This window comes from Balearica regulorum, chromosome 11, assembly GCF_011004875.1.
Source record: "Balearica regulorum gibbericeps isolate bBalReg1 chromosome 11, bBalReg1.pri, whole genome shotgun sequence".
Lineage (NCBI taxonomy): Eukaryota > Metazoa > Chordata > Aves > Gruiformes > Gruidae > Balearica > Balearica regulorum.
The window spans coordinates 17,490,965-17,517,580 of NC_046194.1; the positions used below are offsets into that span (position 1 = coordinate 17,490,965).

The window sequence follows — 26,616 nt, forward strand, 5'->3', positions numbered from 1 at the left end:
TTTTGTTTTGTTTTTCTTACAGAGATATATATGGCTCAATAGGCAGGCACATGATCCCAGCAAGAAGTTGCAGAGTTGTACGGCTGGACAATAAATCTTGGCTGCAGCTTTGTCATTAACCAGGAATGAGCGAGACCTTAGCAAAAGAGATGAACGAGTTCTTGGGGAAAACCCATGAAGATACAAGAAGGAGAAGCCTTCTCCCTTCCCCTCTCTCGCCCCCTCTCTCGGCCTAGCTGGGGTTCTCAAAGTCCGTTCTTTGGGTTGCTTTAACTAGATTGCTGCTTAGGGTTTGCCTCAGATCGTGGAAGTCTGTGAGATTTGAGGATGTTTTCTATATAATATTTTCTGCATTAAGTTACTGAAATGGATGGGATAAAAATTAAATAAGCCTTCAGACCTTTCCAGTTAGTTTGACCGAATGCAACACACTTGTCTAATGAGGGAGGATTTTACCAGCATAGGTATTTTAAACATGTAGTGAGTGGTGTCAGATTTATATGCTACAACAGACTGAATGGAACCAGTTAAATACTGATACTCATCATCTCCTGTTTCCCAAAGAGTTAAGTTTTATGCTCCTTCTCCAAAACACCTTTTTAAAAGGAATCATTTATTGGCTAAAGATACAAAACACATACAAGAAAAAGGAACATTGAATGCAAAATACAGAAGGTTTTTTGCGGGGGGGGGGGGGGGCCTTATTTTCTCCCTGGTGGATCTCTGTTTGAACTAATACTTAAAAGATTTGCAGGAGCAGTCTTCAAGTTTCTTACCAGATAACTCTACTGTTAGTATTTTTCTTACAGAGGCAAGGGTGGTCCTGGATGTCTACCAGTGGTTATGCTGCAATAGTGTCAAAGGATAAGGTAGACTTTCTGTAGATCATAAAGAGCTGTATGACAGTTAGTAGAGGGTGACAGCAAATGATTTAGTAGGAGAAAAAACCCCATCTGCTTCATCTGTCAGCTGAGAACTGCATATAAAAGAGCTTGAGAGAAAACACAGCTGGAGAAAATACGAAATTAAACAGTAGATCAAAAAAGCAACAAGGATGGGATGTGTCAGATACAAAACACACACACATACCATACATGCACTCTCCCTCTCTCGCACATGCACACCCCTGAATGTGGGATCACAGTGATAAAAGTTATAGATCGTAGAGAGCTAAGTTACACTGCCATTAAACAAAAGTAACATCTTGCTTTCAAGAAGTATCTGGTATTCCCCAGGACTATCAGTGCCTGAAAGAGGATGAGGTTTTTCATTGTGCTCTGCAACACAGCTGATAGTAGGTCTAAAGCCTGGCTGGGTAAGGAAGAACTGTTAACACGGAGGAGTTACCTTTTCTCCTGACACTTTTGTTTCCCATATATTCCTGGCACATGCTGTTATAGCAATAAAAAAATGCATTTTGTTGAAACAAAGCTCTACATTCAAGTGACTTATTCTCCCATGTCTTATAAAGATGCAAAGAATGCTCTCTGGTCATCTAAGAAAATACATTTTAGATGCCTTGTAGCAATACTTAACTTTCTATATGAGAGGTAGGCTTCTGGGTTCTAGGAGGCCTGCCACATCTAGGGCTGAGTTCTTAAAGCTTTAAGTTAAAGCAATCCAAAGCAGGGCAGTCTTAGAAGAGCTGCCCTGTCTAAACCTTGAGGTTAGTTCAAGTTTAGAATGTTGCAAAGCAAAACAAGTATTAAAATCCATTTGTAATTTTTGTTCTTACAGCTTTACCACAAGAACAGTGTGGCTTTTCATAGATATCTGTAAATAGATTCTCTTTTCTAGAGTATTGCTGCCAAGAGGTGAAGGCCTCCTACCCATGACTAGTAAAAACTGTCACTTTTTCCATTATGGCTGTTTTATGCTTAAAATTCCCAAAGGTGAACACTAAGTCTTATAGGCAAGCCATATAAATCTAATCTGAACTTGTTTCATTGTAGCAGTTATTTAAGAATGGTGTTTGTATATACAGTATATATGCCCACACTGCAAACTTTATACATTGTTTTATATTGGTACCATTTTGTCTTAATTGCAACCAAGAATATTTTCCATTAGATCAGCGATAAGCGTAGCTTGGCTTATTCCCCATTTTCCCTCCCTCAAGGGAAAAATCCAAGTGTGGGCATCAACCAAACCAATGGTATGTTACTAACTGAAATGCATTCTGTACAGTAAATTAAAAGTTTGCATGCAGTTTAAGCATTTTAAAGGCTATTTTCTTATATTAATTAACCTTCTGTTTCCATTTAAAGGTGTGAAAGACATCTGTCATATATCAAGGGACTCCTCTTCAGACCCAGAGACAAATGGAATCACAAAGACCAGGTACTTTCTTTCAGCTTTCTGCACATCTTACTAAATAACATGCAAAGAGTTCAACAGCATTCTTCTTAAAATGTAAATAGTACTCTTTAAATGGGCATGTTAACCACTGAAAGAAGTCCACTCTACCATACTTTTCCATTACACTGCTTTCATTCAATCATCGGTAGTATAAAAAGTCAATTAACGGGATCAACAGGCTAGTTTATCCACTGGCAACTGTGTATGACACCAAGTGTGCAGTAAAACAAAGGCCAACATATGTTTATGCAATATAGTTGTACTGATTTGGGTTTTCTTTATCTCTTTCCATGTAGTCCCTGTCAATTAAGGATTCTATTCTCTTCTTAAGGTCAGCAGGCTGTAAAATAAAGCAGATGTCAGCATTATTACTTTGCAGTCAATGCTGCTTGGTTCTTTCTTTCTACTTAAGTCAAATATCCATACTGTTTAAGAAGGTTGAGGAAACAGAAATAACAGTTTTAAAAAAACACTTTTAAAGTATCAAAGCTTCTAAAGTCTGCAATGTACAATTGATTGAAGAGAAAGTTACAAAATTACCTTGTTACCTGCAGCTAAGCATAGACTTTTCATGGCAGGGAAAGATAGTTGCTGCTGTTTAAAGTGAACTCTAAAGAACTGCAATTTATGCATTACATACCAAAGTGTTTCTATTTCTGACTTTTACCTGGTAAAAGATAGTACAAGCTTCATTTTATGGTGAGTCAATTTTGCACAGTCTGGGTGCCCTATGATTTTGATGGGTGAAGGACTTCATAAAAACGCCTCATGATGACGAGTGAGGAAAAGTATTTAAATAATCTCTTATAACTGTGCAAAGCCCAATTGCAATTTATGCAATACTTACAGGCCTGCAGGAACTTAACATGATAACAAACAGAATGAGATGGCAGTACCTTTTATATTTCTACTGACAGAAAGCACTGTATATATTTGAACTCAAACTGATGCACCAGTGTCTATTTGAAAATCCATTTCTGTTTGTACACAATAAGCAAGCTATTCATTTTATATTGCAACTGTGAGCTTCTTTAGCTTTGAGATGTTCACCAATATCTAATTTTCATTCCATATATATGTGTGTGTGCGTATATATATATATTAACTAACATAATCTGTCTGGAAAACCCACTGTACATTTATTGGTTACTAATTTATTAAAAATTATGAACCAAATTAAGAATCAAAGACAATTCTGCATTACCAATCTGAATCATTTTCCCCTCATCCCCAAGAACGCACTGCCAGAACATTTAAATGCAGTAACAGCAGTGTGCAAGGAGAACTAGCTTCAGTTGCTGCTAACAGACTCCCATTGTGAAAGCCCTTGGTAATACATTTCATTAACTTACTAAAAGCCTGAGGTAATATTCAGATAAATGAATACAACTGGCAGTTTAAAAATTCCTGAAAGTATTTGTCCTTCCTAACAGTAAAAAGATGCATGTTTTAGACAGAAACACTGTTTAACCAAGGACAGGACAGGGAATATAAAAAGAAATAATAAAGTTTTAGAGGAAGAAAAATCAGTACTATACCTTTACTGGGAACTTAAGCTGGTTGTAGACCTCTGACACAAGCAGGTTATGACTCAGTGTCTTCCGCATCTTCATGATTCGTACAATTGCAGCGTCAATCTGGTATTGCCGGTCCTGGAATACTCTCTCTGTAGTGCTTGCCTGTTCCTCTACCTGAAGGATCCATTTAGAAAAGTTTTAAAGAGAACACTAGAACTGTCAAAACAATTCTTCTTTGTATCTCTAAGACAATTCTCAGTGTAAGACAGCAAAAATGTCTGTCGTCAAATATTTGATAAATCCTTTACAAATATGAACACCTATTGTTTATTAAAAAACCACTTGTACAAGGAATTAAAATCTTTGCACAGATTTTATATTGGATGGCTGTCAGGGAAAATTCACTGTGAACTTGTTTCTATGTTCACAAACCATTCAGTAAAGCTCCAGGGAATGATCAAAGGTGAAAAGAACTTTCACTAATTGGAACTTCTCTTAAACAACCTTATTTCGAGACATCTGGCATCACTGGTGTCTAAGTTCGTATGGAAGCACACATTTAAATCTGCATTGTTAGGTATCTGCTATCATCCAAATTATACATGTAATTTTTACAAAGATATCAGTACGTATGTTACAAGTGAGAGGCACAAAGCTTGTAAATGGGCAGGCAACAAGATACTGAACCCAAGGATCTAAACCCCAGAGGATTAAAAAGAATATACCGTTTCTTTCATCTGAATTTGGTTGATCTTTATCCTGAAGAGCTTATGTCTGAAATCATCGTTACATGTGAATTTATCACCATCTTCCACATCTTTGCCTTTGGGGCTTTTAGTCAGTACTCTGGCTTTGCCACAAGCCAGAGATTGAAGTGTCCTTCTCAGCTCTCCGTCCTCTAAAGCAGAAACAAGTTGTTTAGGTGGGTGGTTTTTTTTTTAGTAAGAACACTTGGAAGTAGTCAGCTGCTTTCAATACCAACCTATCCCAGTGGCTTGCTTTATCTCCTCTAAACTGAACTCCTCTCCTTCATTAAACATGAGCAGCACCAGTGTCTGGAACAAGGAGACCTGAAGTTCTTTTTTGCCCTGTCAGAAAGGAAATTAACAGATATCACTATGCTGGTTTTTAGGAAACAAGGAACAAGTCACTCTTGTATGTCAATTATTTCACTTAAAGGATGTGACTGTTATTTTATTCATTTGGGAATATGAAAGAATAAAAGTTACTGGTCACCTTGTGTTTACTATGAAATCTAGAATAAACTAGAGGTCAGAAGGTTAGACTATTATATCCAGTGACAAAACTCACCCAAAATATGCAGTGACTTATTCAATACAAATCTCAAAGCACTTGGTGCTTAAAATTACAATTGGGAAGACCTTTCAGTCAAACCGTAACACAAACAGTTTAAGAGACACAGTATTAGGAACTACAGGATCTTTGAAATAACCAAGTTTGATAATACTTGTTTTACTATTAACATTTTTCTGAAAATTAGAACTGGTAAGCATTCCTATTCCAGGAGAAATTTTCTTGAAATATATTTGTGCCCATGAAGAACTGCTGAAGGGGAGTAATCAGAAGCCCTTTAAAACCAACTGTGTTCTTGTACAATCCAAACCTCTTCATTTCAGTAGTGAAAAAGCTTACTGTAAAGATGCTTAATGCTGTCAGATGAAGTAAGGTCATCTATGGAACATGGCTCCTTTTTTTTCGCCCCAGTATAAAAATCAGTGCCATTTTTAATACGGAACTAAACCCACTGGATATTTTCTCCAAGCAGTTACCAACAACAATTTTTTTTCCACTAGTGCAGAAATCACATGCATCATCTTAGACCTCAATACATCTATTTCACAAACTACCAATTCCAGAAGTGACAGGAAGTGGTCAAAAATTAAAAGTAATTGCAAAAACAGTGATAAGTTTTCCATCACAGCACAAAAAAGCTTCCCAATATATCCCTAAGGTACAATCCGGATTTGGAATTGGCAAAGCAACAGCAATAAGAGAAACAATACACTCACCTCTTTAAATTCAGCTTTTAATACACAGTGGCCTAGTGTTGACTGCCACTGAAGTTTCCTACCACTGTGTTTTCCTAAATAAAAGGTCTTGAAAATCTCCTGCAGTTTTACCATCTAAAAAAGGAAAAAAACAACACTAAACCACAATTTCTACTTTAAAAGCATTCTTCCCTCCTCCATAATCAAATAATCCTTAAATTAAGGCTTAGAAAGATGAAGGGAATTGCAAGAGAAGAAAACAAACTTTATTTAAAAAAAGACGCTTCTGCATTTCCTTCTAGAGATTATATGTATATTTAAAACCAAGTCGCAGTTGATATGGAGATACATTACTGATGGGCTGATATTTGGTATGATACATCTCTATTCATTACCTCTGGGGGCAAATGGACCTCCATAGGCACGTAGGTTGGCCAATAACCCATTGTCAGAATATTCACTGTTAGTTCAATGTTGCCAGGTACATTCTGATTTTGCATATACTGCAGAAAGAAACAAAGTAAACTGAAATAAAGCAATGTTTATTAAACATCAGGTGGAACCGAAAAGTTAGAACAGGCATTACGAGAGCACAGACAAGTGACCTTATGATGTCTTTGCTACATAAACTGCAAGTTACATTCAAGAAAATTAGGAAAAGAAAAAGGACTTTTCTGAAGTTCTAAAGGCACTTCCGTACAGGAAGAAAACAGCAAAAGAAGCGTTTTAGCAGGCTGATGTGAAGATATACCTAATTATGTGTGACTGGAGGAAAGAATGTTAAAATTTGCTTGTAATCAAAACATTATAGAACCACCAGAACTAATGCGCAAAAACTTTACAAGCCAGTCCATCAGAATATAGTGGTGTTAAAAATGTTTTATAACTGGTGCTAAAATGTTTTATAAGCTTACAATTCTTCTTTTATTGCTGTGAGTGGGTTGGTTGGGTTTTTTTTTTTTCTTTTTTAAAAAAAATAAGCTTCACATTTCAGGTTTTTTTGCTTTGTTGTTCAGGAAAACCATTCATAAATTCAGAAAAAATTTCAAAAGAACAGACAGCACAGGATTAAGAAATAGATTCCAACTGATTATCAGTAGAGACTGTTTTCCCAGCTGGACTTTTGTCCACTCCTTTTGAAAGCAATCACCTACAAAGTCTTTTTCTCTGTAATGAAAGAACATTACAGACAACTGGAATAACTCAAAAGGAGTTTAACTCAATTACAACAGAAATGTTCACAACTGAAGACATCCTGCACTCTCTTGTTAGACTTTCTGAGAACAAGTCATTTAAAAAGCAAGTAAATGAAGGAGCCCTGGCAGGCTTTCCTGCAGTACCTGTTTAAATTGTATCATTATGTCTTTTGAAAGCTCCATATCTTTAAACATTCCTTCAAGTTTGCTGGTGAAAGCAGCTCCACATTCTATAAAAGAGAAAATGTAAATCTTCAAAATTAATCTTCTTTATTTTCAACACCACAGAGTAATTATTCTAAATATCAGAATGTACTTTGAAGCAAGATGACCTAATTCAGCCTATATTCTAACATAAAGACCTGGATTCTAATTAAGATACAGAATAAAATTTTAAACAAGAAGGGGGAAAATGTTTTGATGTGGAAGTTATTTTGCAACCCAATTGTTTTTCCACATGGATGTGACTGTTCATTCTAGGACTCCACTGGCCACTCAGAAGACAATTCTGATCCCTACCAGCTGCCTGCTAAACTGCCTCTTGATGGTAGAACACGATCAAGTTCTAAATATCGTACTCTTACCACCCAAAGACTCCATCCTATGAAGCAATGAAGACCAGACGAGAAGACTGCTAACTGGCAGCTTCATGTTTCAAACCTTATACAGAGTGAGTAACAAGTGGAAGTCATCCCTCAAGTTCTCTGAGCACATCACTGATTTATTCAGCAGGGAGCCTCAACTCTATACCACAGGCCAAGATACATCGTGCACTTAAACTCCTGGGTTTTGGCTATTGCTGCTACAATTACAAAACTAAAAGCAAATGAATCTCCTCAAAACCCACCAGTCATTCAAGACTCACACATGAGTTTTTTTGCCCTCGTGTAAAGGGGAAATACAAACAGCACTTCTGGAAAGGCCTGTTAAAAATGACTATTTTTAAAAGAAAGCAAGCTGATAGAGAGATATTTACCATGTTTGAGTTTGGAAAGCATAGATTTTTCAGCATCTACTGATGCACTCTTCCCAACTAGTAGTCTCTTTGCTAGATCTTTTTTATAAAAGGCCTCAAACACATCTTTTCCTGAAAGAGATGAGATTTGACAGGGATCACAAATCATTGTTTTAAGCAAACATTACCTACGAGAGACCCAATTCAAAGCTCAGGAAAGCTAACAAGGGCCTTCACATTAAGGTTTCCAAAGATTCTGAGTCAGGTCTTGTATCGGCATTTTAACATGCAAACTAGTTAAACAGCACTACACTGACAAACTGCATCTACAGAGAATGAACACACGAAAATGCAGACAGACTGCAAAAATTATGTCAAAGTACCTTTAAATTACTGATTAAAGAACTGTATCCCCACAAAAAATCCCAATACTTACCATATATGAATCTAAATATGATCATGATTTTATCCAGCATTTTTTCAAGTTCTTCATCAGTAGCTTCTTTGTTGCCTGCACGAAGCTTTGAATCTACATATTTAGCTAAAAGTGTGTTGAGGAATAAAAAGTTTAGCATGTGCTTAGTATTGCAATGAAACAATAATTTAATTTTAATTTTTTAAAATCTAGTATTGTGAAATGTTTTGGAAATGCAAAGGATCCTGAAATTACCTTCAAATCAGTTTCATCACAGCTAGCTTGATATATTTTCATAGAGACAATAAAGTTATAAAAACACTACAGCCTAATCTCTTTTTTCAGATAAGCAATTACTGCATCTTAACTTTATTAACATACATAACATTAAAAAAAGATTTTTGCATATGTAAAAAATCTCAGTCCATATTATGATCTCAAAGTAAAAAGTCACTATTGCTATAGACTGACATGGCTATAATAGAAGCAAAAAATCAGAAGAAAAACAGGTAAACCAGTTATTTAAATGTGTTGACTATACTGCTGAATTTCTCTAGCAGATTACTAATGGATTGGTAAGCACATTACAGTTAGTGAATTAATTTTAAAAAAGGAGGGCAGAAAGCATTACTCCGCAAGCCTAACAGCACAACTGATTGCAAAGCAAGTGTTATTCACTGTGCGGTGAAATGATTAAGGTATTCAAAAGTGCGGAGAGCCAGGCTTGTAACACACAAATCGGTAAACAACATTCTTTGCAAACTATGGGGGCTCTGTCCCCAGAATGTGAGAGGTACAGTGCATCCTCCTCTCTCTTCACTTTTATATATTGAAAGATAGGTATATATGTAGAGCCCCTAAGAGCTCTGTGCACACATGGTGGCACAGTTACGTAAGCTTCTGGAAGTGTCAAATTATTAGCATTATTCTCACATCTGGACCCCAGTCAATTGCTGGAATGCCCAAGTTCTAATGTTCTTCACTTTTCTATAGCCTAGCCAGTCAACTGATGAACAGAGCTTGTTCTAAATGTTCAATGCTATCCTATCAAATAATTCACTTGCATAAGGCGGCACAGCAGATCCCCAGTTTGACAATGCATTGTGCATAATGTCTTTTAACACACAATCCCACCATATCCCATCTGTAAGCTGCATCAGCAATTCCCTCTTGTCCCCCACCCAAATTCTCACATGGGAAGAAACTGAAGGAAAATACCTATTAGTTCAGCTGGCTTATTTGGTCTTTTGTTAATGAATGTTTCAAAGGCTTCTTTCATGGCATTTACAAACTTCTCATTCTTGAGAAAGCAAACATCAATAATATGGTCAACCTTGTCTTTAAAATCAAGTAGTTCTTGGACCATGGTTTTGTCTTTTTCTGGATTAATTACTATAGTGCTACCAAATGCCTGCAAAGTAAAACATATCTTTCAATTAGCCTGAATAATGAATTTAAATGACAAGATTTCTAAAACCTAAGCTATCTTTGTAATGTCTTGTTTCTGGTATTCATATTAGTTCCACTAACACAATAGAAGTAATAGCATTATGAAGTCTTTACTATATAATTATTCCTAGACCTTGTACATTGATTCAAAACCAATCTATAAGTAAATGAACAGATTCAGAATTTTTGTCAGAAGAAATAAACTTAAGCATGACAAAATCAAACACACACTCTTTTTAAACACCTATATCCTCAAGTTTTACACGGGTAAAGCTCCAACTCAACTCAAATTTATTTAACAGTACTCCTATGCCATTACAAAGCCTTCCTTCAGAACAATCATACTTTCTCTGACAATATTTTCACTGAGTAATAAGATGAAACATCTTAAGCGATATTCAAGCGCTTTTTGAACTTCAATTGGTTGGTCGCTTAAGCTACCACTCATTCTGACAAGAAATTTTAGCAGGTAGAAGACAGAAATGTTCTGCCATTACCAAAACGTCTATTGGAGAAATACAGTTGTCCCCCACAACTAACTATAAGCAAGATAAAAACTCCACATTTATTTGGAGTTCAATAATTTAACCGAACATTCAATGTCTTCTTCAATAGGGCTAGAACATTTACTGTACCCTTCCTAGTACAGTTTCAAAAGCTGTCCATTAGATACATAGTTTATAAGCAAGTAATCTTTAATTCTTAGAAAAATGCAATACTTTATAGAGATGACTCAAATATCTGTGTATAAACCCCATCGACACAATAGTGGTATCTGTTCCAGAGTTCTAAAAACAGTACCTTGATGTACTCAATCCAGTGTTGCAAGAGAACCTGTACTCCGCCTCTCACACGACTGAACAACTGATAAAGAAGAGACAGGTCTTGAATTCGGTTTTCATCAAGAAGGTGGTTTAAGCCTGCAAATGAGAGAATTTTGATAGAAATTAAAACCAGAGTAATCCAAAGAAAGCGCAGCATATTATTACAGTAAGCGACCTCTCCAAAGCTAATATTTTTTATTGAGCAATTAGTGGTGGTGGTTGAGTTTTTCTTTTAAGCTACCTAATTTAACAGTGAAACACAGAATAGCTACCTGAACTGGCTCAAACCTTAAAAACCTTGTTATTGCACTGGATATCTTAGGCTACATGCTGCATGTAGCATACTTATATATACCTTTGCTTACTTCTGCTTTACTGTTCCCTAAAGATTTGAAAAGTTTACGCTCTACTGATCTGTAGGAAAGATTCCTTGGCAAGACAGAGCTTTGAGTCTCAATTCCAGCTGTAAAATAAATTTTACAAATGTTTGAAGGCAAGCAGCTTCAAGCAGTATCTTCACCTTTCACTTTTTAACTTTTTTGGCAGAGAAGGCCTGATGCTCCACAGCAAGGTCCTAAGAAAGTAGGTGGGTAAATATTGCAAACTCGATACTCCTCTCAACAAAGAGTCTGTTACAGATGTACACGAAGATGCTCACATACCTGTTTCATCCAGAATCTGGCTAGTAAGGAGTTGATAATTTTCTTTTAATATTCAACTCTCGCTGCACCCATATCTATTTCCAGACTATCCCTCAGAGCAACAGAGGGTCACTTGACTCCACAGAGACTACTGCAGAACTGGGGCATCGGACTTCATTGCTCAAATTGTACTAAATTTTTAAAACAAGCTGCTTTTTGTGAGCAGCGAATAAAAAATATTTTCTCTTTCTGGTACAGCCATAATTCAAAGGCTACTCCTTTACCTCTGAGTCTTCAAAATGCTATTTAACACACTGAACTCTAGCATCCCCCATTCTAGTTTTCCTTTTGCTTTGCTGTGTATCTGAAGAAAGCATTGTGTCTCCTTACCTCTAACAAGGAGAATGGTATTTGCTCTCTTGCAAAATGGTCAATGCTATTTCATGAACTGAGTAGCAAAGGGCGTTAAAGAATGATGTAGTTTGTGTCCTCCCCCAGCACCTGAATCTGTCACTTTCTTTTTCAGCACAGGAACTGAAAGCCCCAAAGCAGTAATTAGAAACATTTCTATAAAGAAGAAAGATTACCTTTCTGAAGAATGGCTGTTAAATGTTCACCTAGAAGTTGCTTTTCTACAGTAGCAATTAGTGGCTTCCTATAGAAAAAATGTTTAGAATTACTTTTCCTTTTTCCATTATTGACAGTTTTAAATTCTTCTTCTGAGATTATGTTAACTACACTTGTCATTGGGAGCACCCTAATTATCTGTGGCCAAGGACCTAAAATGATTATACACATATTTATCCTTTTTCCTCCCCAGTAAGCAATCTTTTTTCCTGTACGTGACCTCTAGGCAGCTGGACGATGGTTCCATCAGTGAAGAAACTGGGCAAAAGTTTGACAAAGAATATACCTTCTCTTGCTTTGTGGGAGGAGATGCATGTCTTGGGAGACAAACCAAAGAGAAGAAAAAACACACCTCATGAGTCAAGAGGTATTAAAACAAAATAGGGAGTTGGCCACTAATAATGGTGTGGAAGAAAGGAAGCCACTAAATAAGCTAAATGTTTTTAACAGCTGAAGGAGGAAGGAAATAAAAATGTATGACGGTAGCAATAAAGTACCTTCCTCTCGGAGAGATCCTCTGTACTTGCTCTTTAAGAAGTTGCTACCACTTCTTTGAAGAGTTTTGTTATATTAGCAACCTATATTTTCTCTCAGACACAACAGCTGTGGCTTTATGTTAGGAGAACACTTCTCCTGTCCTACCAGTCATGACCTCCACTTGATTGTATTTGAGGAAATCCTGCCTCTACGTAGAAAAGACTGAAGAATGACATTAGTCAGCAATTTCCCAGACTCCCTAAAGAATATGCAAATATTTAGATGTAAAGTATTCAGAGCCTTTAGCTTGAGAATTCTCTATCCCGGGTCCTATCTTTTTCAGGTAGGGCAACAGCTGATTAACTGCATTTCAGCAAGACAGGCATTTGGACTGGGGGTGACAGCCTATTTTTCTCCAGCCAAATGCCCAACAACAATTACGTCAAAATAACTAGTGGCTTAAAAGAAAAGATATTAGCTGTGTGAGCCAAGACAGTGCTTCATTGTAAACAAGGAATTGTGGGAAGTGAGAAGCATTTGATGGTCAGTCAATAACTGAAATAAACTGTAGCTATTAGATGGCCCTCAACAGAAGAGGAGCCAAACAGCTAACAATACTAAGCAAAGAGCAATTGCACTTACTGTGTGCTCTGATCTAAATAAGTGATTATCCTGTCTGCTTCTTCTTCCAAGCGCTTGTTGACATGGTGAAGATATTCTGGAACCTGAAAATGCCAGAGTAGTTTTGTATGTTTTTAAAAAAAAAAAAAAAAGAGAAAAAAAAGGACAGCACTAGTCTGACAGCAGCAGCAACTCCAGTTCTCCAGTTTTAAGCAGAAATCATTAGCACTGTGGCTGAAGGCAACTACATGTGAATTTGCTTTTTCAGAGTACTATAAAACATAAAGGTCATTATTGCCCCATACGCTGGCTAAAGCAGCGGCATAGTTCCTCTTCCTGATGAACGCTTTGTCATTAGGCATAACAAATATTGTTAAACATTCAAAATACCTCTCGTTCCTGCATAAGCCTCTGTCCCTCTGCTGCATATAGGCGGTTAGTCTCTTCCAAGAATCTATGTTCGAAAGAGTCTTGATAAATCTAGGGAAACAACACAATAGCAGTCCAGGGTAAAGCTTACTGAGCACTAAATAAGAACCTGAGCTGTTTATTGGTTTAAGGGTGAAACTAGCTTACTCACCTGCAAGTCAGAAAGCATGCTTAGAAGGCTTCGCAGTAAACTCCTATCGATAGCCTCACCATTTCTTTCCCTCTCAATCAGCAGAAGAATACCATCAATAGTTTTGTTCTGAACCTTCTGATCACTGATTATATGAGTTCTGAACAATTCTAGCCCCATATCCCTAAAAAGAAAATAAAGAATGTTCAATAAATTGCGTAAGAATCATACCCAAATATTCTCTGTTAATAAAATTTGATCTAGATCAAAAAGAGGCCAATGAATACTAGGATTCTTTAAATTCCTCATTCTTCTGCCCCCAAATCACTCAAGATGAACACACACAAACACTAAAATAAACCATGACAAAGCATCAACAATAAGCTACAGATTTTAAAGCCCAGGTCACATATTTTTTTTTCCTAAATAACTACCTAACTTTTGCAGCATCTTTAGTTTTCACATGGTTGGCAGGACGATGGAAACTGAATGAACAGCAACCTTCACGAGAAAAGGATACTGCCATCTTGGGTCCCAATTCCATGGTTAAGCTGTTGGACAATATTCTTGTTTGTCCATCACTTTCTAATCTCTAATTCTTAGGCAAAGCTTAGAACTCAGTGATGTGAAAAGCAGAGATCTCTGCTTTGGGCATCCCAGTTAAAACCTTCCATGAATTTGAAACTGTGGGTCTGGACACTTAGAAAAAAGCAGACTGTCTATTCACTACCACTTCAATCTCTGGCAAAGTAATTCAGGTAGTGCCAAAGGCAGTGTAGGACATCTGCTAATTATTTAAAATGTTGGGGGGCAGAGGTTGCAGTCCAAAAGAGAGTAATTTGCTTTTATTTTGGTAACTTTTTCCTTCAAAAATACTTACAGAACTTGAAATACTATGCATGTTAAAGCCACTAACTAAGCAACTCAAACCCTTGCACTTCCAGCTGTTGAACAGGCCCTTTCCTTTTACTGGGCAAACTGGAAGTTGATATCTACTTAGCTGAAATTTGCTATCACAGCTATTCTAGAAGAATCCTGTAATTCACGGCAGATGAATTAGAAATGAAATCTCCCTTTGCAACAAGTATGTGTGCATTCACCATCTAAGTTACAGGTCACTATAAAGTTTATATTTTAAAAAACACCTGAAAATCAGCAAGATATATGTGATAATTTAAATATACTGCCCAATAATTTTATTCTTTGTGCCCTTACCAAATAGATGGCAGCATTGAATTCTGAAGTACGTAAGTTCGATCCAAGAACAAAAAGATACTTCTAATCATAATCTGTTATGAGAAGGAATAAAAAAGCCACAATCAGTCATTTTACTCTTGAAACTGAAGCACAACACAAATTATGTTCAACAACAACAAAAAATCCCATTGACAGGTGTCAGGCAGCGCTTTCTTAGTGTTGCTTTGTTTAAAATATCCTGCCAATCTCAGTGAGATGTTCAATGCAACATTTAGCATCTTTCTGTATAAAAGAACAGGTCCTTTTATAATAAGTATAAAAGGAGAAAGGTTTGCACAGAAACAAGAGGTAGGAGTTGGGGTGTGTGTGTGGGTGTGTGTCCAAGATCAGACCAATGTGTCAAGAGAGACATTACGGACAAGTCTGTTCAAGGCTCAATTTCTGACAAACTAGATACAGTTGTATTTCACAAAGAAGCCTTATATAAATTTAAGTCTACATTTCAGAAGCACAGTATTTTTGTGTAGGAACAAAGTTAAGCAAAACATAGGCTGACTAGGCAACCGGTTTTCTTTAAAAAGATAAAAAAACTTACCATTTGTCTGCAGTGATCTTGCCAACATTTGTCTATTTTCTTTAGAAAAAGGACACTATCCAATGAATCCATGAAGAAATCATTAAGAAAATTATGATTAATAGGTAGTGTTAGCAATGAAATGAAAAAATAATAACGTTGGTTCAAAGACACTTAACAGAGAGCACAACAAACTCATCTATTCCCAAAAAGAACCAGTTAACTTCTTGCAATGTTTGGTTTTATTTTTAATAAAAGGGTCCTTCTGTTAACAATGAGAAATCAAAATGATTAAGAAAAAAAGGATCTAAATACTTTTGAACGTTTTGTCTAATCCCCCATCCCTGGGGAGTATAACAAACACACATATCCCCACACCTCAAAAACCAACAATCCACAATACATGTAAGAGCCCACCACTACACAGATACCAAAATTTCAGCTCATATTAAGAGATAACCTTAAGAGATAAATTTTGTTCTTTAAATTTAACTTTTATTCAGTTCACTGCATAGTTCTGGTACTAATTAATATCCACTTAACAGGATCTTAATCTGATGCAACTCAAAACTTTTGAAAAGAAAACATTTTGATCCTCAGAACCACTAACACTGCGTGCTGCCAGACCACTAGCACTTTTCAAAAAGAAAAGAAGAACTACTTGTTCGAAGACTTTTCTGTTTACCTGAGCATGACAAGATCAGCACATAAAAAAGCCTGAAGTGATACAGCCAATTCAGCCTTTTTAAGGCTTGCTGTAAGTCTAATATGAGCTTTTGTAAGATGTCGAAGTGTTTCATAAATACCACTGAAACTTTCTCACAAACTTCAAATGGTTACAGACAGAAAGGAACTCGTAGTATTCTCTGAGGTCCCACCAAAAACACACAAACAAACCCCAAATCAGACCCAATTATGAAAAAAACAGGAATTCAGATTACCACGGCCTACTGTCATGAACTAGTCAAAGAAATCCATCACCATACTGGCAAGTAAAAACGTTTTGGCTTGTCAACAGCTAAAAAAAGGATATTCTCTGAATTGGTGAATTTGTGCTTTAATGTGGTCTTCACAGATCTGTCTCAATTGTTTGTACAAGTTTGCAGAAATCTTGTAGGAGCAGAGATTTTCAACAGCCTGAAGTAGAGAAACATACGAAGAAATCTGTTTATATTGTTATATGTGCTTTTACAAGGAAAGGGGGAAAAAACCCCAAATCCAACCATGGAATTCTTCTGCTTCTCACTCAAAAATCAACCAGTTTTTAAGTGTAACATAGTTAACGGTCACATGCAAAACACCAGAGAGACAGGTGGCACTATATATGGCACTATAATGGTAATAAGAGACAAAGGAAGGCCATACCCCGAACAGCTTACAGTTTATTAATTTCAGTTGGAATACCAATCTCTCATAAGCAACTGCAGGACTTGCATCTCTAAGAACAAGGATGTTAGTTTAATATGTTCCAGCAGCTTGCTGGGTTTCATACTTCAAAGCAGACATTTAAGGTCTTAATTTTATTAACTGCTGTGCTCTGCAAGTCCTACTGATATTAGTAGGAAAGCACTGCTAATGTTATTTCCTTTTGCAGCCCTTTCCTTGATTAAGCTTCCCTCATCCCCAAAAGTACATACATATACATATTTATATATATATCTCCATCCATCAACCCCTTGACTGAGTAAGTTTAGTTCTAATCCTGAAAAATTTTTAGTATGACTACATTCCAGATGTTTACAGTGTCAAATCTCAGATCCCTAGATCATAATCAGTATTAGAAAAACTGTCACTACACAGTAAGAAGATTAATGAGGACATGCCTTGGAGATTGATCAAGCAAACAAGTATTCTTAAGTCCATAAGTGTAATTCAAGACTTCTCCAAAATTTATACCAATTGTCCAGATTTGGAAAGCAACTGAGCAACTTTAACTCTTTGTGGATTAGTGAAAGACATAATATGTGATTATTCTGTAAAACATCTGTAGAAGCTAGAGAGGAGAGGTATATATGGTTGTCAACTAATGCCTTTCGATTTTACTTTTTTTAAATGGAAAATACTTCAGTTGCCAGCACGACTAACTCATAGGAAAAAAAAAAAAGACTGGAAGATCAAGTTTGTTCCCCAGCAACCACAGGCAACCGTGCAGGGACAGCATAGTTCAAAAGTATACAGAGCAGATCCACTCCATTACACTGAAGTCCCCCAGAGTATTTCCCAACAGTTCAAATAGAAGCCACCAGCAAACAGTAAGCAGCCACCACTAAAAGCACAGCAACAATCAAAACAGCTAAACAAGGAGTTCCTCAGTTTATCCTAGAATATTAACGGTAAACATTCTCAGTATCAGTAGTAAACAACTTCTAGAGCAAGTGCACTACAGCTAATACTGGCTCTAGGACATAAAGGAGTTTAAACAAAAACAAAACCATACCACAAAACCCAAAACCCCACAACAAAACCATTCTACACAACAATAACAACATAAGAAAACCAAACCTGCATAAGCTTACTGTCAGAAACAAACAGGTATAGCAAGAGAGTGAGTGTGCCAATTAAGACTAAAACAGGGCTGAATGACGATTATTAGGAAAGACAGAATTATCACTGAAAGCGTACATATCTTAATATTTGAAAATAGCAACAAATTCAACTCTCAGCCTTAACATTTAAGAAACCCTAAACAAATACAGTGATGCGATAAGCAACTATATTGTACAGTTCACTGTTCAGAGTAGGTTACGGACACTGCTCAACTCTATTCTCCTGTTGTACCCACAGGTTCAGGCTCTAAATAAATGGCAGCAAACCAGGAAATAACCACTACTTTGATTTCAGAAGAAAAAGGGGATGGCCTGATCAGACCTTCAGCAAGGGCAATAAATGGGTTTCTTCTTTTCTCCCACTGAAGTTGGAGAAGCCAACTGAGAGCTGGGAAGACGAGTGTTTTAGGTAGAACTTGCTGGTCACCTGCATAACCAGAGCTGGTCTCACTTCTACCTACCAGCTGAGGACACCAGTGGCCACTTTACTTCTGGTCTGTTCATCCATCTCAACTACCAACATTTTCATAACGGCTGTCTATCAAAACAAGTAACTATTTAACCATGTTGCTCCAAATCCTTAAAAGAATTACCCTCTGCACTGCAGATGGACAAATCCATACTATTAACTTGTAGTGAAGTTAACATATTAATATACACTTATTGTTACGTGTTTATATGAAGCTGTGCTTTGGAATTCTGATACACAAATGCAAAAGTGTTAAATGCATCTGCTAGTACTGAGTATCTCAATGTCAAGTGCAAAACTTCTGCATCTTCACTGATAACATCCATAGAAATGTCTTAATTTGTGAATTCTGCTCAATCGAACTTTCTAAGCACACAAATACAAAACCTTTTACTAAGATTTACTCTGTGGAGCATAACACCACTACTGCAATATTAAACTTTGCAAATTTAATTACCGGTGTCACACAACAATAATCGTAATGTATTAAAAATTCCCAACAACTTCAGGGGCTCTAGTTCACAAAATTATCTTATTCTGCATTAGTGGAATAAAGCTTTCTGATCAGGCAATATGTGCCCTGAAGATGGTCAGAACATCCAAAGGCAAAGCGTCGTATTTCCTTTGTGTGATATAAATGTGGGGTTTGTTTTGTTTTTTAATTGCAGCATCCACACTTGCGTTTGTGTGCTGTGGAAAAGTAGTAAAAAAGAACTGAACACAGCTCTGATGAGACAAAATCAGAACTTTCGAGAAGTACTTAACTCTGATTTAAAAAAAAAAGTTAACTAGGAATCTGGTACCAAAGATCTATCTCCCTATTTTCTGGTACTAATCTAAGGAAAATTATTCTAATAAAGAAGCTTTCAACTCTGTAGCACTTCAGCTACTCAAAGATGCGTGTAGTTTCTCTTGCTGGGGAGGAACAAAGCAAGTACGAAGCTCATGTCCCACAAAGAAATAAAGCCTCAAGATGTTTGCTTAGTGGAATTTTTCGAGAGTTAAAGCAAACTCAAGAAGTTTAACTCCATTTAAAAAAAAAAAGTAGTATCTTATTTTGAGGTGTGCAAGAGAACTTTTGCAGACTCTTTTGCAGTTCCCCTCTATGCTTGGAGAATGGTGTCTGCCAAGGCATATTTGGCATCAGATCCATTTACCAAGCAGCTGTTCAGAAATGACATTAGTTTAGTTAGCATTTAAAAACAGTAGTGATTCCTGTCACTATTTTTAAAATCAAGACATTTATTTTTAGTTTTATTAAAAAAAAAGAAAAACTTCATACTTGATTGCACTCTTATTTCATTGAAAAGTATCTAAGTTATTACAATGTTAAAACTGAGATTTAAAAGAAAAAGAAGTGTATCTTTGGTTTTCTGAGCACGAGTAACATTAAGTTAAGCCTGTGGTAAAAGTGAGCAGAAACTTAAGTGATAACTGTGAAGCGGAAACAAGGCTTTCAATTGAACTTTGTATTTTTAAACAATTTTGGATATCCTTCAAGCATTTAATTAACAGTTATTTGCTCTGTTGATCAGTCTAGTAATTTACAATACCTCCAATACAGTGGATTGTAAGTTGTTATTAGTTTCACTAAGTTTTGAAAAAGTAACAATACTATTGTTACTTTAATAATACTATATGTTATCCTGACCAACTGTTTAAAAACGGTATTTCTAGATTAATTGAACATTATAAAAGATCATAATAAGCTTAAAACCTGACAAACTTGGCCGATGAGGTTCTCAGTTCCACGAGAAATAGCAATTTATCCTCTCCTAAATTTCTCCCCAAATCTTGTGCAAACAGGGTTTTTCTCCCTAACTTTTCACAGAAATCAGTCATATCCGAATACAACTTTTATTGAAAAGGGGAGAGCAGGGGAAGAAGAGACACTAAAAACAGATGTAGAGAAGGCTATATAGACACAGAGGAACAAATCAAACAACTACCCAGGCAATAAAGGCTTTAAAAGTAGAGTAAAAAGCATAAGTGCTTCTTAATACCTAGCTAAAGGAGTACTGTTGCTAGGCCGCTAAAACCACAAGTACAGCGATGTTAGTAGGGAAAAGGTGAGGAGGGGGGAGAAATCTCCCTAACACATTCAGTTGAAAAAGCAGAAGTGGAGCATATAAACAAACAGTTAGGAAATGCAGTTCAAGTCTGATCACTTCCTGAAACGTTTAGGGCAAAACAATCAGAGCTGTTGCTGGGAATAAATTTTGATTCTCTGTTGTTAGAATAGACAGAATGCCGAATGATAAAAATTACAATCACACCAAAGTAATACAATTCATGAAGAAAAAAAAAAATAAATAGAATATCATTTAAGAAGGCAAATAAAAAGTTTCCGTTTTTAAATTATTTATGATCCTCAATCATGAACAGATACTGTCTGCAGAAAAAGGATTGTATTTTAATATAAATCATCTTTTTCTTACCTAAACACCAATGTTTTAGGATTTCACATTTCTCCTCTAGCAGCTACACACCATAAACCCCAAAACAGTAAAGGGAATACAGCTCCTTGACTTATTTAATTCTTGTGAACTGTTGCAAGGGAAACCATACCTTGAATTATGTTGTGGCAAGTAAAAAAATTTCAATGTTAGGTCTTGGGAAATTTTTACTGATTATTTTAAAATTTGAGAAACTATTCAATGAAAAGTTTTTCAATGACAAAAGCAGCCATCAAGTAAAATGTCATATTCTTACCACTGTACCAAAAGTGTTTTAAGGGGAAAAAAAAAATTCAACAAGAAAACAAAAACCCTACCATCATTGCTTTCACTGGAAGCACTTACCTGATAGAGCTCCTCTAAATTGTACTTAATTGAAGTACTGTTCTGGATAGCTTCTACAGCTTCTTTCAGTTTTTGCCAGGTTTCGTCTGTGTAGTTTTCAGGCAATTTGGGTTTATCTTTAAAAGAAATTCATACAGAGTTGGAGAAAGTATTTAGAAAAAAGCAGAACATTTTACCTTTTACAGAAATGAAAAATGTAGCTTTGAGAAGAAAGAGGTATGGGCTGATGCTCTAGATTTAAATTTATACTAGCATTAGAATGCATTCATGTAAAAGCAGTATCTTATTTACATTTGAAATAGTAACGCATTGTAAAAATTCAGCATTGCTCTTCACATACACATCACAGCTCTGTAGCTCAAACAGTATGCGTGATTTATAAAAATCACAATACTGTGCCTGAGCAGTTACAGAAGGGATAGAAGGCTAAAAACCAGCAAGAATGATCTTCATCTTCATTACACTCTTTTTCACTACCAGGACAGCACAGCTAAAAGAAAGCGAACATAAAAGCCAAAAATGATGGATTACAAGATACAGAGTGGTGTATGGCTTTTTTTTTTTTTTTTTAAACTTACTGCTCATTAATTCTAGTCTGTGTTAACAGTTGGAAAGAAACCCTCAAGAAACATGCACATAAATACTGTAATTATAATACAGGCTTTACAGTTGCAAGGAAAACCTTCCTATTGTAACATTGACGTCTCTCTTGGGTTTGGCCAGTGGATATTTGTTAGAGTTAAGCCCACTTTTAATGTTCAAATAGATCAAGCTTTGCAGATTTGATTCTTTCCATTATTTTTTTCAGCCTCTTTTCTACAGATGCCCCTACTACAGTGTCTTCGACAAGACTAAAGCATTTACAACAGGCTAAGAGGGATTCCCCAAATATTCCTCAGAATACCAGGCCTAATTTAAAATTCTGTGCGTTCTCATAACCAGCTAAAATGACTGTTTGTGTTCTAATAAGCACGTTCCCAAACAGAGAAGGAAGGAGGAGAAAATTTAGGGAGGAATTCACATGTACATCCATGCCACCAACAGGTGAAATTGGCCCAGAGTTTATACTCTATTAAAATTTATTTTTACATACCTAAAAGTAAAAAATAAACTGTAAAGCTTGTTATTTCTAGAGAAATCATAAAACAGAGAGAAGTATTTTTTTTTGTCTCCCCCCAAGCATTTTCCTACAATATTGGCAGTAACTCAAGATCAGCGGTATCATTAAGAATCTAGAGAGACAACTAACTACAAGCGAGACTTGCCTAGAAACTAATGAGTACACTACTCAGCAGCAAATACCAAGATTCTGGACTTCAGGAAGTTATTTAAATTGTAAAGGATGTTATTCCTCTCATACTAAGATAAAGACTGTAATCTTAAGATTATTATTCAGTTTATCATCTGAGAGTAAATAAAAAGCAAAGCTGGCAGATTCTTGAGACATCCTTTTTAAGCAAGCGATTCAAATTCCAATTAATATGCAATGATGATCACAGAACTACGCAATCCATGACATTTAACAAATATTTTAAATGTGAAAAGGTGACATCCCTTAAAGATAACAGTGTACAAGCAACAGAAGAGTGGCATTTATTTCTATCATGTATCATAAGTATAAACTTTAAAAAAATCAAATTAAATGATGATGACGTGATGGGCAGAGAACATTTGAGAGAATTAGGAGGGCCTTAAAGCAAAAACTTAACACTGTGATCATGAATTGCTGTAAAACATTACAGTGGCTAAAATAATCCTAATCCTTACCTTCTACGATATCTCTATGGAACGTTTGTATCACTTGTGCATTTAGAAATTATTTTTAATGTCGGTAACATCTTTTACCCCACTCTATTCCAAACACATGAGGAAAAAGAAAAATAACCCAAGAAAGCAAGCTATAGGACCATTGCAGAAGATAGCAAGAGGCAGGAAATGAGAAAAGCCCATGATTTTCCCATCTTCATAGGGAAAAAAAAAGACAGAATTTTAGCTAAGCTTTCTGCCTACACCTATTTGTATTTTTGTTTACTAGAAAATGAAGCAGCATCACAGCAGAAAAGTTTCATTTCTCTGCTTCAGTTGGTTTCTAGTAACAATATTGAAGAATCTCAAACACATCTTTTGAGAGAATTTATAAAATAACATAAGCTTGTAAAGCGAGAGTATGTTAAGACAGAAATAAGACATTAAAGAGTTAAATGAAAATTATAGCAAGGATATTGCAAGGAAAACACTCAGCAAAAAATCTGAACTACCTACTTTAAAGGCGAGTGGAGAAACCAGAAAGGAAATACACCATAATAGCCAGATAATCACCTTAGTTTCAACATTTAAAACTAAGCACAGGCGGATTAACCTATAAACAGACAACGTGGATAGGGGCCAGACATATAGATTCAGGCCCAATTTAAAAAAACGCATTCTGTGCAAAGACTTATCATAAACTGAGCTAAAATATATACTAAGCCCTGAATCAGGATTACTAGAAAAGAGATATGAAATATTAAAAGCTTGAAGAAAGGCAATTTACACACTTATGTAGTAAAACCTTTTGTCTACCATAAAAGTTAAGGCCTTCTCAATAGAGTGAAAAGAGTCTGAAAAATAATCCCAAGCAGCAAAGTGTAGCTCAGGATGTGTACGTGACTGGGCAAGTATGCATCACAAAATATTATTCCCCCTTTACATAAGTATAGAAACGTTCGCCACAGAAAAGCATTTCCTGTAAAACTTGGAGCTATGTGAAAGCCAACCGGTTTTCACGTTGCAAACAAAACACGAAGTTGAGCGTCTGCTCCCCACAGGTTGTGACAAATTACGGCCTGTTACCTTTAAAGTTCTTGATCACTAATTTCTTAGCAGAGCCAGGTTTACTGTTGGCGAAACTGGAAACAGTAGAGGAGGCAGCTTTGGTCAGGCCATTTGCGTGGTGCCCCACAGCCACTGACGAAATTAAAAGGCTTTTATTTTTGAGCTGCTGTTGGTGCTGCTGTTGAGAAGAGGCAGCAGGAGAGGAGGAGGAAGAAGACTCCTCAGCCATCTTCACATCGAGTCCAATAAAATCCACGGAGTCCTCAAAGCGCAGTTTCTTCTGGAGGTGATGGTTGGAGGAGGCAACCCCTGAGGAGGAGCACGAGGAGGTGGTGATGATGGAGGAAGATGATGATGAGGTGTTTTTGGAAGGAGAAGAGGCGCAGGAAGAAATGGAATCAAATTCTTCTCTTTCAGAATTGCTGTTGCTGCTGTTATTTAACTTTCTCTTCTTGCAGGAGGAGCTGCTGCTGGTATTACCATCAGTGGCAGGTCTGACCTCCTGGGCTGCAGCTGGGGGGTTGGGGGAAGAGAAACCTGTGGGAAACATGAACACACAGAAGTGAACAGGCTGAGGGGCATCAAATCCTTGTGGTGTGACAAAGACAGAGAGAGTTTTAGAGCCAGTCTCTGTTTGGTGTCTCTCGGGGGAGGGGGGCGTCTTTCAACTCCTCTCTCTCATCAGTGGAGTCCTTCCGTATTCCCTCTCCTTCGCTTTCTTCTTTCTCGGAGGAATCACTTTATCTCCTCTCTTCCCCTTTTTTATTACTTTGTTTCTTCTCGCAGTTTGCCTCTGCTTTCCTGCTTTTACTCCTCTCTCAGCAGAGCGTCTCCGTTCCTGCCTCTCGCCACCCACTAGTTTCTTTCAATTCTTCTCTCCAGCACCAGTATCTCCCCACGGCTGCCCGCTCCCCCAGCTTTTCCTTCCGCTCCCCTCCAGCTCCGGCCGCCTCGTCTCCGCCGAGCAGCAGCGGGGAGGGCTGAGCGCGGCTCCCTCACGCCTCGGCTCCAGCCCCTCGCCCCACAAGCCTCCCGCTCCCTCGCCGCCGCCCGGCCCGCTCTCCCCCCGCGGCCCGCTCTCCTCGGGCTCCCGCCTCCCCCCTCTCTGCCTCCTGCTCGCTCTTCCTGAGGGGGGGGACGGCCCGGCCCGGGGCTTGTTATTGTCAATACACGGCAGAGAGGGAGCCTAAAGATGGCGGCACATCCGGTCGCCGTGCATGCTGGGGCGAGGCCGCCCGGAAGCGCGGCCGGTGCAGCCCGGCTAGGCGGCGGGCCCCACCTCCGGCCCGGCGGCCCTGCCCGCACGCCCTGCTCCCGCCGGCACCCCCCGCTCCTTTCCGCTGCCCTCTGACCCACCGGAAGTAATCATGGTTGCCGACCGCTCGTAACGGGCGCGCTCGTTACCCCCTCGCGCGCCGGCGCAGGGCGCGTCGTGCGGGGAGGGGGCGTGGCCGCCGCCCTCCGCGTGGCGGGAGCGCGGAGAGGGCGGGGCCGGGGGGGAGGGGAGGGCGCCGGGTCTGTCCCTCGTCGCGCCCCGTACCTGGGGGCGGGGGTGAGCGTGTCCCTCCGCTGGCGGCCCCGGCCCCGCTCCCCGGCCCCTCAGCCCGGGCCGCCTCGGCTGCCGCCTGCCGGCCTCCTGCCGGCCTCCTGCCGGGGCAGAGCGGTGCCGGGGCGGTCCCTGCAGGGACGCGGAGGAAGCCGAAGTCCCGGTTTTCGCTTGCCGCAGGGCCTGCCGGCTGAGGTAAATGCGGTACAGAGTTGGGTTGGGCTGGAGCTCGGACGCCCCGCTCTGGGCCTGCGGGCAAGTGGAAGGCTTCGGCCTGTTAGCTTGTTTTGGAAGTGATTTTTCTTCCATTTGTTTATAAACAATCACCAGTGCCAGCTTTTTCATGTGATTTTAATATATACGGACTCACATTGGGCTAAAGCCTAGGGTTGTTGGTTGGGTTTGGTTATTTTTTTAACGTTTGGAAGCAAAAATGAAAATCATGGACCTTTAGTAGCTCTTTTTGATGCTGGTGTATCCATTACCGAAGGAAACATGAACTGTCCAAGAGCGTTATGATTCAATCACTGCTGAGAAATAGCTGCAGAAAAAGTAACAAAACAAGCGATGAGGTTTTGTTCCAGGAGAGATTCTCCAAGGAGTTCAGCCGGGAGCTTACACCTGCCTTCCTGACAGCAGAGCTCCTCAGGGGAAGGCTGTTGGCAGTTCTGTCTTTGATAGAAAAAGATACGCTAACTTGTCTTGACAGAAACTGTGGTTCGTAGAGATAGGAATGTAATTTTACTGAGGTTTTTCTGGAGCGTGTTTTCTGTCTGAGTAACTGGCAGACAGCTCTTGAGGCCTGAAACCTAATGCTAGTGATGTGTAGAAAAGTACTTTTTCCAGATTTAAGAAACAAAACAAACAAACAGTCTAGTTTTGACTGGCTTTAGAACAGGTTGTATAGTTCCCAAGCACTAATAAGTTACACTCCAAGTGAGATGTAATAGAAATAAACAGGTTTGCTAAGTAAATAAAACTTACGTGACGCCATCAGGTTTTCCTTTGTTCCCAGTAACTG

The 26,616-nt window shown here is 38.0% G+C and overlaps 2 protein-coding genes across 2 annotated transcripts in view; one reads left to right on the forward strand and one right to left on the reverse strand.

The window, feature by feature from the left end:
• CUL4B (cullin 4B) lies at positions 1 to 25,513 on the reverse strand. The gene is made up of 21 exons (XM_075763557.1): positions 25,406 to 25,513; positions 24,068 to 24,586; positions 21,236 to 21,351; positions 16,453 to 16,556; positions 15,441 to 15,510; positions 14,864 to 14,937; positions 13,670 to 13,832; positions 13,480 to 13,569; positions 13,111 to 13,193; positions 11,952 to 12,019; positions 10,701 to 10,819; positions 9,669 to 9,861; positions 8,472 to 8,576; positions 8,057 to 8,167; positions 7,225 to 7,310; positions 6,280 to 6,387; positions 5,906 to 6,019; positions 4,858 to 4,963; positions 4,601 to 4,773; positions 3,897 to 4,049; positions 1 to 2,698 (listed from the first exon to the last, which is right to left on the reverse strand). Exons 1-21 carry the CDS (start codon positions 25,416 to 25,418, stop codon positions 2,603 to 2,605), a joined length of 2,664 nt encoding a protein of 887 aa, XP_075619672.1. The 5' UTR covers positions 25,419 to 25,513; the 3' UTR covers positions 1 to 2,602.
• The window catches only part of NDUFA1 (NADH:ubiquinone oxidoreductase subunit A1), a 211,783-nt gene that overhangs the window by 92,161 nt on the left and 93,006 nt on the right, over positions 1 to 26,616 (forward strand). The gene's annotated exons all lie outside the window — the stretch shown is intronic.